Source organism: Salvia hispanica, chromosome 4, assembly GCF_023119035.1.
Source record: "Salvia hispanica cultivar TCC Black 2014 chromosome 4, UniMelb_Shisp_WGS_1.0, whole genome shotgun sequence".
NCBI lineage: Eukaryota > Viridiplantae > Streptophyta > Magnoliopsida > Lamiales > Lamiaceae > Salvia > Salvia hispanica.
In genome coordinates, this window is record NC_062968.1 from 21,557,406 (window position 1) to 21,576,066 (window position 18,661).

General features: G+C 40.7%; 4 protein-coding genes across 7 annotated transcripts; 2 read left to right on the top strand and 2 right to left on the bottom strand.

The window, feature by feature from the left end:
• The first annotated feature begins 1,537 nt into the window (after window positions 1-1,537).
• Window positions 1,538-5,751, top strand: LOC125221766 (protein GIGANTEA-like). Of its 3 annotated transcripts, XM_048124008.1 has the most exons (13): window positions 1,563-1,618; window positions 1,695-1,801; window positions 1,898-1,960; window positions 2,040-2,094; window positions 2,175-2,317; window positions 2,388-2,593; window positions 2,656-2,711; window positions 2,788-3,010; window positions 3,094-3,244; window positions 3,319-3,507; window positions 3,584-4,867; window positions 4,940-5,320; window positions 5,380-5,751. In XM_048124008.1, exons 2-13 carry the CDS (start codon window positions 1,715-1,717, stop codon window positions 5,647-5,649), a joined length of 3,108 nt encoding a protein of 1,035 aa, XP_047979965.1. In that variant the 5' UTR covers window positions 1,563-1,618; window positions 1,695-1,714; the 3' UTR covers window positions 5,650-5,751. The 3 variants fall into 3 exon arrangements, with proteins under 3 accessions (XP_047979963.1, XP_047979964.1, XP_047979965.1); XM_048124006.1 differs by having other exon boundaries at window positions 1,538-1,801; XM_048124007.1 differs by having other exon boundaries at window positions 1,549-1,801; window positions 5,395-5,751.
• LOC125221767 (butanoate--CoA ligase AAE1) lies at window positions 5,668-7,956 on the bottom strand. The gene is made up of 2 exons (XM_048124009.1): window positions 7,724-7,956; window positions 5,668-7,235 (listed from the first exon to the last, which is right to left on the bottom strand). Exons 1-2 carry the CDS (start codon window positions 7,922-7,924, stop codon window positions 5,778-5,780), a joined length of 1,659 nt encoding a protein of 552 aa, XP_047979966.1. The 5' UTR covers window positions 7,925-7,956; the 3' UTR covers window positions 5,668-5,777.
• A 2,887-nt stretch (window positions 7,957-10,843) lies between these two features.
• On the top strand, window positions 10,844-12,348 carry LOC125217636 (butanoate--CoA ligase AAE1-like). The gene has a single exon (XM_048119159.1). It carries the CDS (start codon window positions 10,907-10,909, stop codon window positions 12,284-12,286), a length of 1,380 nt encoding a protein of 459 aa, XP_047975116.1. The 5' UTR covers window positions 10,844-10,906; the 3' UTR covers window positions 12,287-12,348.
• A 320-nt stretch (window positions 12,349-12,668) lies between these two features.
• LOC125219559 (BTB/POZ domain-containing protein At2g30600) lies at window positions 12,669-18,069 on the bottom strand. 2 transcript variants are annotated; one of them, XM_048121570.1, is made up of 13 exons: window positions 17,880-18,069; window positions 16,017-16,830; window positions 15,596-15,925; window positions 15,295-15,525; window positions 14,831-14,992; window positions 14,458-14,670; window positions 14,320-14,367; window positions 14,195-14,247; window positions 13,968-14,097; window positions 13,811-13,885; window positions 13,538-13,618; window positions 13,069-13,137; window positions 12,669-12,996 (listed from the first exon to the last, which is right to left on the bottom strand). In XM_048121570.1, the coding sequence occupies exons 2-13, from the start codon at window positions 16,809-16,811 to the stop codon at window positions 12,778-12,780; spliced, it is 2,406 nt and encodes an 801-aa protein (XP_047977527.1). In that variant the 5' UTR covers window positions 16,812-16,830; window positions 17,880-18,069; the 3' UTR covers window positions 12,669-12,777. The 2 variants fall into 2 exon arrangements, with proteins under 2 accessions (XP_047977527.1, XP_047977528.1); XM_048121571.1 differs by lacking the exon at window positions 17,880-18,069 and adding an exon at window positions 17,358-17,503.
• Window positions 18,070-18,661: the final 592 nt, after the last annotated feature.

The following is an 18,661-nucleotide window of genomic DNA, read 5'->3' on the forward strand; positions in this document are numbered from 1 at the left end:
CACCAAAAAAAAATTGAGTATTGAGTTTTTTCTCGGTTTGATTAATCATTATTAATTCATAAAAAAAGGATATATCAGTTAACTCAAAAATCAATCGATTATCAAATTAACCTCAATAAAAAATTAAAATATTTTAGTTAAAAGGTGAGTACTATAATTTAAAAAACACAAACGAATCTACCAAATATATAAGAAAAAAACTCATTAATTTGTGAGCAACAAGTACTGATTTTGAAGCAAGCTCCTAGTCACTAACAATGTCACCAAAAGTCAATGTTCATGTGGGTTGACAATCAAAACAAAAAATTAATATATTGCAACTATTTCACATCGATGTGCAAAAAAGGATTGGAACCACTATATAAATCTCATGAGAACCCATAAATTTCTATCAGTGTGGAAAGACTTTCAAATTTATTTCGAGTGAGGTGAACTTGCAATCTCAAATGAGGATGTGCTTCATGCTAGGGTTCGTGAGATGAACACGATCTTATTTTCTAGCCAACATCTAATATGTTTAGCTCACAATTTTCGGTCATGTTTAAATGAATAAAAGAAGAATTATTCTGCCCACTTTATTAAATCACACGTAATTATTTCTCAATGATGCATGTTTTTTTAATCCATGTGTAAAACGTGTTATTTAGATTTAGGAATCCATCTACTTCAGTATACCTAAAATAAATGCTAAATTTGCTTTGGAGAGCATGCGTTTTCTAACAATGTCTTATCTAAAACATGTTACTTTTGTTTTAGGAATCTATCAATTTTAACACCTAAACCCTTATTCAAGATTTCACTTTTCAATTATTTTCCAAGAATTAGGAATTGAATGGATCCACGTTTTTTTTCTATTTAGGTCAAGAAAAATATCATTAGAAACTTTACATTAAAAAATAGCCTATTTTATCCTAGTCTACTCTACGGTTGTAGAAATGTAAATTATCGTTAAAAATACTAATAGAATAAACTTGTTGCACAATTCAATTCAATTAAAATTGGATTGAAAAATCAACATACATTATACATCATGATATATAATGTAAGTTAAATATGATGAATCATTGATGTGCCGCTTTATTGTTAATCAATCATATATAAAATATTATTTCTATGCATAATTTTTTTTATTTGATGGATGAAAAATGATTTTAAGACTATATCTGCATTAGTTTTAGAAACAAGAGATTTCGTAACTTAAATTCATGAATTTGCACTATTTTTTACATAATATACTGTACATGATAAAAAAAAAAAAACTATTTAACACGTATATTTACTAAATTTTGATACAAATAGCTACTTACGAAATCTTCATTGCATTTAATTCCCCAAAATAATTTTTGTCGATTATAAAATATAAAATATGTACTAAAAATGTAGTGAGTTTTTTTCCAATTATATTTCTGCAATTTCCCTCTACTAACTTAGCTCATGGTGTCATGGTGATGATGGATGCAAGCCCACATGGGGCTTATGATATTTGCAGGAATATTAATCCCGCCTCTCTCTCTCTCTCCACAACAAAACTTTCTTCTATATTTGTCTGTCTCTCTTTGTTAATGCAGCTGATTTTATTGTAAAAATGGAATCTATAGCTATAAAGAATTGAAATGAAGTTTGTTCCTCTTTTTCTTTTCAACATCTGTTCCACTCACTTTGTAGTTTGATGCTTGTGTGCTTGCTTTGTTCAGATAAAGAGGTGTGTTTACATATGGCAACTTCAAATGAGAAGTGGATTGACAATGTCCAGTTTTCTTCCTTGTTCTCCCCACCTCCAAATGATGCACAGCAACACCATGTATGTTTTTGTTCTTCCCTAATCAACACAACAACTAGTTTTCCTTTCTTGGCTAATGAAACTCACTAATCTTGAAGTTTGACTTGTATATTATAGGCTCAAGTTAGTAGCTATGTGGAGATGTTCATCTCAGAACAATTCCATCATGATTTAGAGGAGGTAATTTCCTCTTCTAATGGTCTCATTATCAGTTTGAATAAACTGTTACTACTAACTCTGATGCATGTTGTGTTTATAGGCGATTCGAGGCCGGTATCCATGTAATGAGAAAACACTGTTTGATGATGTTTTAGGTACCATCTTGTTGCATATTCAGATAAAAATGAATGTTAATAAACTGAAAACAAGTTGTGTGTACACCTTGCAATTGCAGCAGCATTGGTTGTTCACCACCCAGACCAAGGCTCTGGTGTCGTTGTCCCCATCATATCGTGCATCATCGATGGCTTGCTCGAATACCACAGCACCAATCCTCCCTTCCCTTCTTTCATCTCCCTGGTTCGCCCTGACAGCAATGTATGAATTCAGTCCTGTTTTCTTTGATTCTTTCCATGCGTCTATGTATCATGCTTGACTTTGCTCTCAGGTGGATTCCGAGGAGTTGGTCCTTGCATACGGGGAGATACTACGAATCTTGACTCATTACAACCGGCCAGTTTACAGGAGACACACCAAGGGATCATCTTCATCTAATGAAGCCAGTTCTAGTTCGTGGTCGAGGCCATTGTCACCTTGGATCACTGACATGTTGCTCCAAGCACCTCTTGGCATCCGGACTCATTTCTTCCGCTGGTAAGCAGAGAAAATTTTTTATCGTGATGTGTTCGGACGGGGCTGAGCCTTACCTACTTCAGGTGTGGAGGCGTGGCCGGGACATACGCACCTACACAGCTCAAACAGGCTTCAACTGGTTAGTCAAGTATCATCATGTGTGTGTGTGTGCGTTGGTTGAGGAGGTTTATGATGCTTATTTATATATGAATCAGGGAAGCATCATGTGCTCATGACATCCACTCCGATATGGGCAGTGGCTAACGGCACTGCAGTTATACTCAGTGTATGCGACGAAGAAGTTGCTCGTTACCAGACTGCTACGCTGACAGAAGCTGCTGTGCAAGCAGTCTTGCTTCCACCCGAAACAGCCCCTAAGGACGAGCATCCCATAGCCGACCTACCAGCTCTCGAGCCCTACGCACGCCTCTTTCATCGGTTAACTTTTCCCCTACTCAACTCATTTCATACATAAAGCTTCAAATACACACCGGTCCTTTACTGTCTCTAGCTTTGTTTAGATACTACACGAGTTCAAGCCCGAGCGTGACCCAGAGGCTACTTCTGAGGCTGCTTGAAGCTCCACCATCATGGGCTCCTTATGCGCTCGAAGCAGCTGTGCAACTAGTGGAACTCCTTAGAGCAGCAGACCACCAAGCCTCAGACAACAAGGTAGCTCTTTTTTTTACTTTTACTATGTATGCTTTTGTTTTGTATGTTGATATTGTTTTTTTTTTCGCAACAAGCTTCCGAGGAATTGGATGTGCCTGTATTTCCTTCATGCAATCGGAATTGCAATGTCCATGGAAGGTCAAATTGCTGCGGACGCTGCTGCTGCTTTACTGTTTCGGATACTTTCCCAACCTTCTTTACTCTTTCCTCTGCAAAGCCAAGCTGGTGATGCTCATCATCTAACATTACCAGAACCAGACAAGGTACTTCACCTCATTTTCGTGTGATTCTTTCGAACTATCTATGGTGTTATTACCTAACATGACAAGATGATATCAGCCAAGAGAGTTACCTACAGCAGAAGAGATTGCATCGATGCTTTGTGCGAACGGCCTTGAGGTGGAGCGGAGAATATGCATGATATGGGAAGCTGCTTATGGTTTGATCCCTCTAACTTCCTCCTCCACGGATCTTCCCATAATCGTGGCTGCGACTTCTCTGCAGCGGCCTATACTATCATGGAACTTGTACATTCCCCTTCTCAAAGTACTCGAGCATCTACCTCGTGGAAGTCCCTCTCAGAGCTCTCTGATGAAGATATTCGTTGCTACTGTCAAAGCAATCCTGAGTAGAACATTCCCGCCCGAGTCATGTAAAGAGCAGATTCAGAGAACAAGAAATGCGTACAAGACTCTAGTCGTTTGTGAGCTTCGAACAATAGTCCATTCTCTGTTCTTGGGGTCGTGTGCTTCTGTGGAGCTCACTTCCCGCCTTCTCTTTGCTGTGCTGACTGTCTGCGTGAGTCATGAAGAAGAGCTCGGTGGCAGCAGGAGACGTGGAGCTGAGGAAGGCGAAAAATTGGCAAGTAAAAGGGGGCCTATAGCAGCATTTGATTCATATGTTGTTGCTGCTGTCTGCGCTCTCTCGTGTGAGCTACATACATACACTCTCATTTCGTACCAGTTAGACGCCGGTGCCAAATGTAGGTCCATTGATCACACGCGACGAATACTAGCAGTTTTGGAAGCACTCATGTCTTCGGAGCTCTCTAGTATTGGCACATCATGGAGCTATACCTCAGATGATATAGTGGTCACTGTGATGGTTGCAGCTCACGTTTACGATCTATTTAGACGTTCCAAGGCCTGCAAGAAGGCTCTTTCGCTCATGATGAGGCGCAAGTGGGACAAGGAGATTCGTTCCCGAGCATCTTCCCTCTTCAAACTGATTGATGTCCAATGTAAAACTGTTGCATCCATAGTCGACAGAGCAGGGTCCCTGGAGGACTGGCTAGTGCACGGGATGGCTCCCCCTTTTCAGGGGAAGAAACGCAAGATGCATGCTGGCTGTTTTCACTTTGGATCCAGCCAGCCATCTTCGTTGTTATACGAAAATGTAGCTGGTTCTGAGGCTTTGAGCGTATGCGAGAAGGCTGAATCCAATTTTTCGACAGTGGAGGGGAAGATGGGCTTTAACTGCAGCAGGCAGGCTCTTAGATCCGTCCTCGCGGAGAAACAACAATTGTGCTTCTTGGTGGTTTCTTTGCTCTGGCACGCGTTGATTGTATCACCTGAAATCCATCCGAGAGCTGAGAGTTCGTCTATGCAGCAAGGGTGGAGGAAGGTACTTATGATCAATCTGTCATAGATGAAGTATACATTGCACAGATTAGTATATGAATGGTTGAAAATGCAGGTGGTGGATGCTCTATGCAACGTCGTCTCAGCATCGCCAGCAAAAGCTGCAATCGCTGTTGTTGTTCAGGCAAGCAGTAACTTAAGGCTTTGGACTGTTGAAGACGACGATCATGGAAAAAAGGCACGGAGAATCAACGAGAGAGTAGTGAAAGTGATTGCTGAACTGATGAACAGCCATGAGAATATACAGTCATTGATGATCATGGCTAGTTCGTCCGAGCTTCTCCTCCGAGCAACTGATGGGATCATGATCGATGAAGGAGCATCCACATTGGCTCAACTTGAGGTGCTGGAAGCAGCGGCTAGAGCAGTTCACCCGATGCTCAGATGGGGGGAGCCCGGATTGGCAGTGGCGGAGGGTGTTGTAGACGTATTGAAGGTAGTCGTATTTCCTGCGCGATGATCTTGATCTTTATCTACATGATTAATCTCTCATAGAGTTATAATGTGCAGTGCCGCCTTGATGCAACTGCTCGTTGCATTTCTCATCCGAGGGCTCGTGTTCGATCCCTCAGCAACTCTGTGCTCCACGCACTGGTGCACGTTGGCTCAAGGTGCAAACACTCAGCTACAGGCATCGTTGGGTTGAAAGACGCCGTGGACAAGTGTTTGGAGTTGGAGGCTCGTAGGCGGGTCGAGGCAGGCTTGCCGGTGAACTTCGTCCAAGCCATTGCAAAGGAATTAAGCTGTTGCACCATATCCTCTTGAAAACACCCTATTTTTAAATGTGTAAATAAGCCATTAGGCATCCTTTATTCATTCTTGAAGAAGGAAAACAGAGTTTACAGACAATTAACAAAAGGATTAAAATCCCAGACTACAATGATTGATAAATACTACATCTTGCTCTTTTTAGAGAGGCTGCCCATAGCTTTGGCCTTGGCCCTGAGCACAAACTTTTGCGTCTTCCCGGTCGAAGTCTTTGGCAATTCCTCGAACACCACTGTCCGTGGCGCCATGTAATGAGGCAGCCTCTCGCGGCAGTAGCTGATGATCTCCTGCGCGGTAGCAGCATGACCCTCCTTGAGCTTCAAAAACGCGCAAGGCGTCTCTCCCCAGTGCTCATCCGGCCTCCCCACGACAGCAGCCTCAAGCACGGCAGGATGGCTGAAGATCACCGACTCCACCTCGATCGTGCTTATATTCTCCCCTCCGGAGATGATTATATCCTTCGACCGATCCTTCAGCTCGATGTATCCATCCGGATGAATCACCCCCAAGTCCCCGGTATGAAACCACCCCCCTTGAAACGCTTCCGCAGTCGCCTTCGCGTCGTTCAAATAACCATTCATCACCGTGTTACCTCTAAACATCACTTCACCTATCGTCTTCCCATCCCGAGCCACACTCTGCATAGTAACAGGGTCCTTGATATCGAGCTCTTCGATCCCGAGATGCTGAACTCCCTGGCGCGCCTTGAGTTTCGCCCGAGCCTCAAGAGGCAGGGAATCCCACTCCGGCTGCCAAGTGCAGATAGTTCCCGGGCCATACGTCTCTGTGAGACCATACGCGTGGGTGATGTTAAACCCCTGCTCCTCCATCTCAAACAGCACCCGAGGAGGTGGTGGTGCAGCACCTGTCATCACGGTCACCCTCCCCGGGAGAGGCCTCCTCTCACTAGGAAGCGCGTTGATGATCATGTTCAAGACAGTCGGAGCGCCTCCCATATGTGTGACACGATGTTTGGCTATGCAATCGAATATCCCCTTCGCGGTGACATTCCTTATGCATACGTTGGTGCCACCTTGGGCCGCCACAGCCCAAGTCAGGCACCATCCGTTGCAATGGAACATAGGCACGGTCCATAGATACACGGGCATAGACTGCATCTCGTTAAGCAGAATCGCAGCCATGGAGTTCAGATACGCGCCTCTGTGACTATACACAACGCCTTTGGGGCTCGACGTTGTGCCAGAGGTGTAGTTGAGGGAGATAGGGTCACACTCATCATCCGGCCTTACTACTGCAAACTCGGCCTCTCCCTCCGCTAGCAAAGACTCGTATGCTGTGATTTCTGTCCCAAACTTAGGCCGGGAAACTGAATCATGAGGGTCGGGAATCAAGACGAGAGAAGGCAACGGGGAGCCCTTCTCGGACAAGACCTTGAGAGCGCCCTTGGCAATGTCGAGAAACTGGTAGTCGACGAATACGATCTTGGCTTGTGAATGTGCGAGCAACACGGCCACCATGGCGGAATCATGGCGTATGTTGAGTGTGGAGAGGATTGCTCCAGCCATCGGAACAGCAAAATGTAGCTCATAAGTTTCTGGAATGTTTGGAGCCAAGGAAGCAACCTACCACACCATATACTATGTGTTATACAAATAAAAGGCTAACAAAATCTCCAAAAATTAACTCATATAATTGAAAATTCAATATAGCTTCAAGTAAAATAAAAGGCTATATAATTGAAAATTCAACATATCTTCAAGCAAAATAAAAGGCTAACAAAATCTCCAGAAATTAACACAGTTGAAAATTCAATATAGTTTGAAGCAAACTAAAAAGGCTAACAAAATCTGGAGAAATTAATGCAAAATTAGTAAAATAAGAGACCAAAAAAGTTGTTGAACTATTGAACTTTGGTCGAATTCCAGGTTGTTCTAATTTTGCAACCAATCAAGATTCCGGTGCTGAAATGGCACGTCAACCAACAGACAAACAAGATAACTCATCCCGAAAGACTAACTACAATCGAAATGAAACAATAACAACCACAGCTTAATAAAACTCATCTAAATAGGGAATCACAAATTAAATTGAAGTGGGGAATCAAACTCACAACATCGGCGCGGGATATTCCGCGGCGGCAGAGGGCGGAGGCGAGGCGGCGACATCTCTCGTGGGTCTGCTTCCAAGTGAAGTTGATATCTCCATAAACAATACAAGTTGTGTCTCTGTAAACAATGGCTGATCTCTCCAGGAAACTAATGGGAGAAAGTGGAACATAATTTGCTGAACATTTCATTGTAGCTTTGGCCATTGCTTCTCAAATGGAGTACTATTCTAATTTTGATATTTGTGTCTTCGGATCACGTGAGAAAACCCCATTAAGATTCCGACGCGTGGCTTTTGTCGTGATTAAAAATTCTACTCACAAATCGTGATTGGGCAATTTTGGAGGTTTGTGTATGCATACATCACTATCTTCGTCACTAACTCATATTTTCAGTTTTTTATTATTAACCATTTCGACATTACTGTAAATTTGTTATACTAACTGCTTTAATTGGCTTAAGCACTAGTTGGTGATTAATTAATTACTATGCACTTGTAATACTAACATTACAATTATGTAAATGATTAAATTGGTCAAAACTCAAATTACACAAACTATTCAATATGTTACTCCCTTCGTCCCAATTAAGTTAAAGTTAAAACTTTTGAGCATGAAGATTAAGAAATTGTGATGAAAAGTAGGAAAAAGAAATAAAGTAGAAAAGACAAAAAGAGAAGTTATAGTAGGTAATTAATAAAGTAGTAAGAGTGATTGAATATTTTATTTTTTATCTAAAAAGGAAATTACTCAATTTATATCAAACATCACAAAAATAATATGACTCAACTTAGTTGGAACAAATGAAGTACTTACAAAAGTATTAGTATCATTGTTACAAAATGCTAACATAATATATATAAATAAATCGAACTATTGCTAATTTAAGTAACTTATAGAGTTAATATACTATTCCCTCTGTTTCATCCTAAGTGAAGCATTTCCTTTTTGGTGTGAGATTTTACATATTGTTGTTTTATACGTTAAGTGAAGAAAGGATAAAGCAAGAGTATAAAAAAATGTACTATCATCTAAGATAAGATATCCTAAAAGGAAAAATATGTCATTTAGGATGAGACGGAGGGAAATAGTTAATATCATGAGTTCCTTAGAAACTAAATAAATGATCGCATAAAAGATAAAAATATGTTTATCAATATTCCAATCCAATGCAATCACATATTCAGTGAAATGTTGACAAATGTCGAAATCTTACAAATGTCAAGATTTGTATTTTATAGTAATAAATGTTAGTGGAATGTACGATCTACTTTATATTTTCTTTCTTAACGTGTGATAACACATTCATAGAGTTTAGAATGACTTCATTTTCAATTGGTGGCTGATCGAGCATGCGGAAATTAAATGGAAGGAGTGCACATGACTATTTTTTGGGTCTTCGGTACTGTGGAAATTTTATGTCCATCTAAGGAAAAATTAGTCGCATTGGGGTGCCGCATCCCCCTGCATCCGCCATTGTTTTCATGTCGTTATTATGTCATTTGTCAGGTTGTTACCATGTTCGTATCAAATACTCCCTCCGTTCACAAAAAATAGATTACTTTTGCCATTTTGGGACGTCCACAAAAAATAGATCACTTTCTAAAAATGGAAAGTTTATCTCTCATACTTTTCCCACTTTTTCTTCCCTCTCTCATACTTTACTCACTTTTTCTCCCTATCTCTCTTACTTTACTTACTTTTTCTCCTCATCTCTCTTACTTTACCAATTCTAGATTAAAACCCGTGTCAAACAACAATAGATCTATTGTTTGTGGACGGAGGGAGTATTTTCTTAAAAGACGTGTTCTGATATAAATATATTAGGCCATATCGACACAATAATAATCCGATCGCACAGTTTGCCAGGCTTAACTTTTTTTTCAAAAGGAAAATTGTTTTGAAAGTAATTTGGTAAGCCTGAAAATGAGAAAGAAAAGAACAATATAGCCCCTAAAAATGCAATAAATGAAAATGCATGTGGCAGTAAAAGAGAACAAAAGCAATAAATGAAAGTAGTGATTTATCTCTATCAAAAATAGCTACTGCAATATAACTTTGGGAAAAAATAAAAATATTAGGCATACAAACATTATGTCTGGAAAAATTTTATCTCTACGAAAAACGGTTGTACTTAATCTCTACGAAAAAAGGTCGTTGGAATTAATACTATAATTTTATGGGAAAAAATAAGAGTATCACGGTATGAAGATATTATGTCAAAAATCCATTTCATGAGCAAGGCAATTCAAATCGAATCGTGAGGTTGAATTTTCCCTCGTAGTTGGCTTATAAATAGAGTGGTAAAATTTGATATGTAACACTTTGAGAAATCTGTGAGAATTGAGGGCCAATAACTCTATACAATGAAGTGTTCAGCAAATTACGTTCCACTTACTCCCATTAGTTTCTTGGAGAGATCAGCCATTGTTTACAAAGACAGGATTTCTCTTGTTTATGGAGATATCAACTTCACTTGGAAGCAGACACACGAGAGGTGTCGCCGCCTCGCCTCCGCCCTCTGTCGCCGCGGAATATCCCGCGGTGATGTTGTGAGTTTAATCCCCAACTCTAGCTATAGTTTATTAGATATAACACACCGATATACTTTGGTATATAACGTTACACAATATATATACCGACTAATACTTAAGTAAAATGGTACGATATAACGGTATTCTGATATACAATAGTATTGTTCGGCATAAAGATAAATGAAATGGTACGGTATAATAGTATTGGAAATGTTCCATACTGAAACTTCGGTAAAACTTCGGCATAAAGTCAGACTCCTCGCAACTCTTTCCCATTTAATTTCTATATTCGACCTTGTCTAGCTTGATCATAAAAATATACTCCTAGTAAATGATTATTCATGGGTAATTTATGGAGATTTTGCTACATATCCACTACTACCTTTTTATTTTGCTTGAAGTTGTATTCATTGCTAGACTATAACACAATGCTGTATCGCTATCTAAAATAATCTCATGCAAAATCAGAATTTGACGAATGTTAAGTAATTTATAGACATGACTAATTTCTGGACATTTTTTGTAATTACATATCTATTGCTTTCATTTTTCTAGAATTTTCAACAATATATAACAACATAGTATATGGTGTAACTAGGTTGCTTGCTTGGCTCCAAACATCCCAGAAACTTATGAGCTACATTTTGCTGTTCCAATGGCTGGAGCAATCCTCTCCATCCTAAACACACACCATGATTCCGCCATGGTGGCCGCGTTACTCACACGTTCCCAACCCAAGATCGTCTTCGTGGACTACCAGTTTCTCGACATTGCCAATGGCGTGTTAAAGATCATGTCCGAGAAGGCCATCCGGTTGCCCTGCCTAATCTTGATCCCAGACCCTCATGATTCCGTTTCTGGCATGACAACATACGATTCGTTACTAGCGGAATCGGAGAATGAAGATGAGTTTGTGGTAGTAAGGCCGGATGACGAGTGTGACCCTATATCTCTCTGCTACACCTCTGGCACGACCTCGACCCCCAAATGCGTTGTGTATAGCCACAGAGGCGCGTATCTCAACTCATTGTCTTCGATTCTGCTCACCGAGATGAAATCCATGCCTGTGTATCTGTGGACTGTACCCATGGTCCACTGCAATGGATGGTGCCAGGCTTGGGCCGTCGCGGCCCAAGGTGGCACCAATATATGTCTAAGGAATGTGACAGCTGAGGGAATATTCGACAGTGTGGCCAATCACAGAGTGACACATATGGGAGGTGCTCCCACCATCTTGAACATGATCAGCAATGCTGGTGCTAGTGAAAGAAGGCCTCTCCCGGGGAGGGTGGCCGTGATGACAGGTGGCGCACCACCGCATCCCCGGGTGCTATCTGAGATGGAGGAGCAAGGGTTCGACATCACACACGCGTATGGCCTCACAGAGACCTACGGGCCAGGGACCATATGCGCGTGGCAGCCAGAGTGGGACGCCCTGCCTCTTGAGGCGCGGGCGAAACTCAGGGCGCGACAGGGAGTGCAGCATCTCGGGATGGAAAATGTCGATGTGAAGGACCCTGTCACTATGCAGAGTGTGGCTCGGGATGGGAAGGCGATGGGTGAAGTGATGTTTAGAGGGAATACGGTGATGAGTGGTTACTATAACGACATTAAGGCGACTGAAGAAGCGTTTCGAGGGGGTTGGTTTCGTACGGGAGACTGGGGCGTTATGTATCCCGATGGGTACATAGAGGTGAAAGATCGGTCCATAGATGTAATCGTGTCTGGAGGGGAGAATATAAGCTCGATAGAGGTGGAGGCGGTCATCTTTAGCCATCCGGCCGTGTTTGAGGCTGCTGTCGTGGGAAGGCCGGATGAGGATTTGGGCGAGACGCCTTGTGCGTTTTTGAAACTCAAGGAGGGTCATGCTGCAACCGAGGAGGAGATCATGACCTACTGCCGCGAGAGGTTGCCTCACTACAAGGTTCCACGGACAGTGGTTTTCGAGGATCTGCCGAAGACTTCTACCGGGAAGACGCAGAAGTATGCGCTCAGGGCCAGGGCCAGGGCCAAAGCTATTACGGATCTTGTCTGAGTTACAGGCTCCATTTCGAGTTTTCTTTGTCTTTGTCACTTCTTTTCCATAATGCAAAACGTAGTCGAACTACTATGGTATAACAGTATCAAGATAATTAATTATAAATAAGATTATTGTATTTTGGTCCAACTTAAATAAGATTGTGTTTTTACCTAAATGATGAAATACGAGTAAATGACTAGTGAAGATGTGAAAATAAAAAAATTTAGAACTTTAAATCACAGACACTTAAATGGCAAAATGCGATATTTTTGTACTTTCCATATCAGAGTTCAAAATGGCAAAATATATAGTTCAACAATTAACTCGATAATTGTTGTTAAAAGTTTATTTATTCTGATAAAAAAATATAAAAAAATCAGGAAAAAGGGGAAAAAAGTGCAACGAGGCAAGAAAAAAACTACTCAAAATGTCTGCCAAAATATTACATGCTTCATAGTGCAGAGGGCCAAACAAGCCCTACCAAAATTCCTTTTACACAAAGTGGTTTAACGGAAGTAACCGTAAAGCTCCAAGAAGCAAATGCAGAGGATCCAAGGGTTGGCAGCGTCGGTGGTCGGAGCCGTCAACACCACTCGGAAGTATCGGAAGGGAAGAAGAGCATTCGGCCCAGCAACGGGCCACGATGCAAACTGGCCGGGCTTGCATATGGTTTCATCTTTCTCGTGCACTCGCAAGTTCGTCCAACTGCTCCCATCCATGGAACCCTGCAACGCGTCGTTCATCTCCATTTTAGTCGATCAACCCCAATCAATCAGTTTAGGCGAAGAAATCCGTACCTGAAAACTCCAGTTCCTGATGAAAGCCCTTGAACCATCCTGCCTCATTGTGTAATGGTTGCACATCAACTGAGGATAACAGCGAATTATGCGATTACTTTCGGCTATAGCTTTGACTCGTATAAATAATATAGACTAATCCACTTTTGATCATGTATTTATTCAAATACGAAAATCATGCATAAGGGTGTTCTGTTGCTCAAGATTAACCTATTACTGTAAGATTTTCCGAGGTTAATTTTGTCACGGGAAGACCAAGACACATAAGCCAAGTCTAATCCTATGTGGGAGATTAAGTTCTCGGTCATATCTACCCAATCGAGCATTATTCATGAGCCTCAATCTTTATCGAATCCGTCAAACCAAACATGAGTAATGGTTTCACATCAACTGAGGAAATGAGTCCCCCCCCCCTAGATTGCCGTTGAGTGAGAATCAACATTGTGCGTGCGGACAATAGCAATCGCACCTGATGACCGTTGCCGAGGTCGACCATCCACCAGGCGGTGTTTCTCCCGTCCTCCATCCGGGGACCAGCGAACGATGTTCCCTATCGTGAATCAAGTTCGTTTAACTTTGGTTCTAAACCAAGAAACATAGAACATTGTGTTAGACCGTCTCACGAGTCAAGTCTGTAACACAATACTATACTCGGTATCCATCCAGGTATAGGTATTGTGTTACAGCTCGATCCACGAGACTGTCTCACACAAGGGTCCCCGACTAAAAAATATCTACTCACCTGGTAACTCCTCGAAACCAAGACCTTTGGATCGGTAAATCTCGAGAGTGGACTGCTTGCGGTGATCGTTACTCTCTGTGACACATAAAGATTACACGGTAATGAATACACATGCCTCTGCAGAAGGAGAATATATGCAGAAGGTTATGTGTTTCACCTTTGATAAAACGGGATTCACCCACCGATGCTCCCCATACGACGTGCCAGAAAAATACAGCACCCCATTGCTATCGCCATTGCATATGTACTGTAGCTCCTTAAAACTTGATCTTCTGTGCTGGAATTTACTGTTGAAAGTGGAACAGCGACAGCATCGGTATATGGCTGGTAAACTTTGGTTTAAATGTCCATAAAAAACAACAGAAAACGAGAAGGGGAGCTTACATCTGGTCGTGCCCGGAGGATCCGCACTCCAAAAATGTAACGGCTTCTTTCACCTGTGAAAGATCCAAGTTAGATAAAAGTAGCTACTCGAAAATGAACTCAGGCGAGGGACTATTGGAGCCTACCAATTCACTGAATCTAGGAATTTGCGCGCTAATGTTGCTTCTCTCCAGCTAAAATCAACGAAAAGTTTGACAATTAGAAACCAGTTGTTCTAGTAAAGTTTGTTATAACTCAGATAAGCACAGAGATCTAGCACGTGCCTTTTGAAGGATCGAGTACGGAAGCAGAGGGAACCGCACGAAATCTAGAAACTCTTCTAGGAAGTTGAGTCTTTCACCAAAAACAAGCTCAGGTGATAAGTTCAGCATCATCTCGTCTACGCTCTCCCATCCGAACAACTCCTCTGCTTCGCAACACCAAAGCAAGACTGCATTGAGCACTCGTTCTTCGGAAGTTACTGTCAAATCTGGATGCTGCAAGAAACAATTTTTGACATGAGATAGTGTCACAAATAATAAAAATTGCTCCTATTTAACTAAAATGCCATATCGAATAAAAAATGATCATATTGCACATGAATGCATAGGAACGTGTATCTTGGACGACCCTATATGCAATCGATATAAGATTCACCTGAAGAATGTTCCCAAACGTTGCTTCGTCTAACATGACAAAGTCGATGCTTGCGGTTGTACAATAATCAAAATGCGTCGCGAATGTCCTCTGACATGTTTCTTCAATTACTTTACATGAAGGAACAGACGAAACGACTAGCAGAACATGGCACACTGAGTCCTGCAACAAAGTTCGAAAGTCAGCCACACGAACAACAATGCCAAAATTGTCCGCTTCCTCGTCCATTAAACTTGGCATAATACAAAAACTCGTAGAATGATCTTCTTCCACTAGAATTCCATGCCTGCCTGTAATATATAGATGAGAGACATCAATATTCATAAATTTTCTCAGCTTTCGTGTTCACAAGCCCAATACTCCGCCATTTTCTCAGATCTGCTCGCCCGATTAACAGGCTTTACTTCAGTGAGAAATTAATACACGATAAACAGAACATAATAAGGCAACGGTTACTGTATTACCTCGGAGAGGTGCTCTAGAAGCCTTTTGCAACATTCCTGATGAAGAAGAGAAACCCCAAATTGATCCGCTAACAAAAGAAGCTGTAGTAGCAACACATCAGTGTCCACGTCGTCGTGCCCGCTGATTTCTCCACTGTACATGAATTGGAGCATAGTCATGAACGCATCGAAGTAGACGTCCTTCAAGCAAATCTTCGATGAAACACTTTCGTTCATTCCATTTGTGAACATCTGCACTTGCAATAAAATGAATATTAATACAAGCGTTGCGTCTCATCCCAGGATCCAGATATTGTCCTACCTTTGTAAAAGGGGCACTCCACAAGCCTAGGATGATTCGATGCGACCGTGCGACTAGATCATGGCCTTCGACATAGATTTCCACATCGCTGTACTCACTGGTTGAAAGAAAGCTATTGAGACGTTTAATATCAATGGGTATTTTGTTCAGGAACACCGCGGGGCAACTGAGCCGAGAGCTCGGGTACGATATCTCTACACTTTTTCCAGAGTCAAAAAGTTTCTTGTTAAGTTTGAACCGCTCCATCAATTCATCGCACTGCTTTGCCAATGCACTTACTTCAAACCGTAAGCTCAGGGTTCTCAAAGAACTGAGACGTGATTCCGGAACCTACATCAGGACAAAAATATGTTATTATTCATTTTTTGCTGAACGATTTGATGACGACATACAATGAGTAACTTATAAAAGTGCAACTTACCTCAGTGTTGCCCGTGTAGATGTACTCGAGCAGTGCACGGAGTGTAGGATAGGAAACATCTTCAAGATGGATAATATCTTCTCCCGTTGCACTAAAACCGAAACTCCCAGATGCAGCCAATATGACCTTATGAGCTGGAACGGCCTTTTCCTCTTGCCCGACTATGAAGAAAACATCGGATACTTCCCAGCTCTCCAGAAATTTTTCAAGGCCCCAATTCTCATAGTCGCCAATCTCCTCTTCCGACTCCTCATCGGCATCTTCCATGCCATCATATTCACCACAATCCACGTGCTTCCATAAGGATATATGGTTCTGCTTTAGAGGCAATACATTAATATTCCGGTACCCCACGTGTCTGTCCCAACTGCTAAGCCCAACATACTGAACGCTGCAATTGGGGTTCGAGTCCAGCCACTGAAAGACGAGATTTTGGAAAGGGTACCTGCCCTTACCAATGCTTATGAGGCCATCATAAATACTGATCCAGTAACTCTGAAATGCCGATGAACAGTAAAGATCGACACCAGCGACATCCACAACCGTCTTCCCATCAACCTCGATGTTCAACCTTTTGTTTCTGTGGCTTCCTATAATCACCGTGTAATGTGGGCTATTATCCCTTTTGTAATGGTAATGCTGACTGCCTGTTTTTTCTCGGAAGACGACTGTGACATCATTGTGTGCGAAGGCATCAAAAGCAACACAGCCTCTACCGGCTTCTCTAAACCTGAAGTTGTCATTCCAAGCACACTCAAACGGTGCTACAGTAAGGAACTTCTTCTGCTTCTCCATAATTCACTCTGTGTTTTCTCTGTAAATCAACCACGTCGAAATGCATCAAGTAAAGGATCAAACTTTTACTTAATAAAGTATCACATACACCAAGAAGACATACTAGAAAGAATTCACAATCTACTTATGCTTGATCCTGTTCACAATCTACTTAACAGGACATGTAAAACTTATCAATGATCTGATCCAACTAATCTAGAAAATCCCAACAATGTCAATCGAAAAAAGGGAAGCCTTAAGCACAATGATCCCTTTATATATAATGTTACATAAAACTTGCAGCCACGTCTTATCCAAGCGAAAACTATCTAAATATCCAAATACTATTAATTTGATCCCAAATAGGGAAGGAAATAAAAGAAAACAAACTCCAAAAAAGGGAAAAAAACTAGCTAGCATCTCAGCATTGATACACGGTAAATTATACTTATGACACTATGCCATCATACAGCTTAAGGTTTCGAAACCCCTTCGATTGTCTACCAATACGTCAACAGGCTATTGCTGCGAAAAAACAACCGACAAACAATAAAATGCAGTAAGTACCTTCTCAGGAGCTTCTAAAAGGTCAAGAACTACACACCAAATGCCCAAATAGCAGGTTAAGATAGAAAATTTGGATTGAATATAGATGTTTTGTTGGAGATTCAATAAGAGGAACTAGAATTTAAATAGTTGGCAAAAGTTGCTGAAAACATCACACAATAAACCACAATCACTATCATACCAAAAGAAAAATCAGCCTTGAAAATCCTCAAATAACAACAAATACTAGTCACAATTTGGGATAAGCCCAGAAATGATCAGAATCCAAAATATTGAAACCCCACCTCAGAAATTGCAAATATCCATTCCCCAACAAGTTGCAAGACCACAATGACCACATGTTCATTACACCGAAAAAATATCTAAAAATCCAAACTTTATAAAAATTAATAAAGCTTCCATCCGTCCCTGTAGCAAGAAATCCGACAATATCTAGCAAGATTCTCTGGAGATAAACAAACACCTCATGATATAGTGTAAATAATTAAAATGAATAGAAAAGAGAGATTTTTTTACAGGTACCTGGAATCAAATCCTAAAAAACCGTCTCTTTCAGTGAGGGAGCACCTCATCTGCTCAAGATTTTCCAAATAAAACAACCACCGAATCCAACTTTGTGTGTAAGAAATTTCTTGATTAAGGATAGCAGAGGCTGGCAGAGAAATCCGTTAAGATGGAATTGGATATTTTCGGAGGTTGATGTAATGCTGTAATATCCATTAAAATTTCGTGGAGAAATGTGAAATTGGAATCCTGGAAGCAAACACATATGATACGTGGCATTTCGCCAAACAAAGCAATCATATTTTTTGTTTTATTCGATATTATAATATTTACTGAAACAAAATAAATAGTTTTAATAATTAAATCTATTAATTACTACTTTTACGAATTAATAAAGATTAAATTTTTTTGAAGTTATTTTTGTTTTTCAAAATCAGCCGAAAGAATTCCTATAGAAAAATAATAGTATAAAATACAAAATATAAAATAAAAAACGCAAACCAAATAAATGTTTGTATTTATGAACAAAATAATTAGGAATACTTCTACATAACAATAAAAGGTGACATTATTATAGAAGAAAAAATGAGTAATTCAACAACATTTGGTGATTTCGTTTTCTTTGAATCAAACAAAATTGGTGATTTTGAATGGTTTGTTATGTAGTAAAGATTATATCTGGACATCACAATCCGCCACATCAGATTGAAGTGTGCTGTCTCATAATATCAAAATCAAACTACACAATTGTTCAACCAATTATATCTACAAAATTTAACTAACTTGTGACTGAAATCAGC

Excerpts from the sequence above, each read along its gene's own strand:
- LOC125219559 (XM_048121570.1), bottom strand. The coding sequence starts at position 16,811 with ATGGAGAAGCAGAAGAAGTTCCTTACTGTAGCACCGTTTGAGTGTGCT. Across the intron at positions 14,671-14,830 it reads CGTTTGGGAACATTCTTCAG|CATCCAGATTTGACAGTAAC; the intron begins GTGAATCTTATA and ends TGTTTCTTGCAG. Across the intron at positions 13,886-13,967 it reads TGAATCCCGTTTTATCAAAG|AGAGTAACGATCACCGCAAG; the intron begins GTGAAACACATA and ends TATGTGTCACAG.
- LOC125221767 (XM_048124009.1), bottom strand. The coding sequence starts at position 7,924 with ATGGCCAAAGCTACAATGAAATGTTCAGCAAATTATGTTCCACTTTCT. Across the intron at positions 7,236-7,723 it reads GAATATCCCGCGCCGATGTT|GTTGCTTCCTTGGCTCCAAA; the intron begins GTGAGTTTGATT and ends ATGGTGTGGTAG.
- LOC125217636 (XM_048119159.1), top strand. The coding sequence starts at position 10,907 with ATGGCTGGAGCAATCCTCTCCATCCTAAACACACACCATGATTCCGCC.
- LOC125221766 (XM_048124006.1), top strand. The coding sequence starts at position 1,670 with ATGCTTGTGTGCTTGCTTTGTTCAGATAAAGAGGTGTGTTTACATATG. Across the intron at positions 2,095-2,174 it reads ACTGTTTGATGATGTTTTAG|CAGCATTGGTTGTTCACCAC; the intron begins GTACCATCTTGT and ends TTGCAATTGCAG. Across the intron at positions 2,712-2,787 it reads GCTCAAACAGGCTTCAACTG|GGAAGCATCATGTGCTCATG; the intron begins GTTAGTCAAGTA and ends TATATGAATCAG.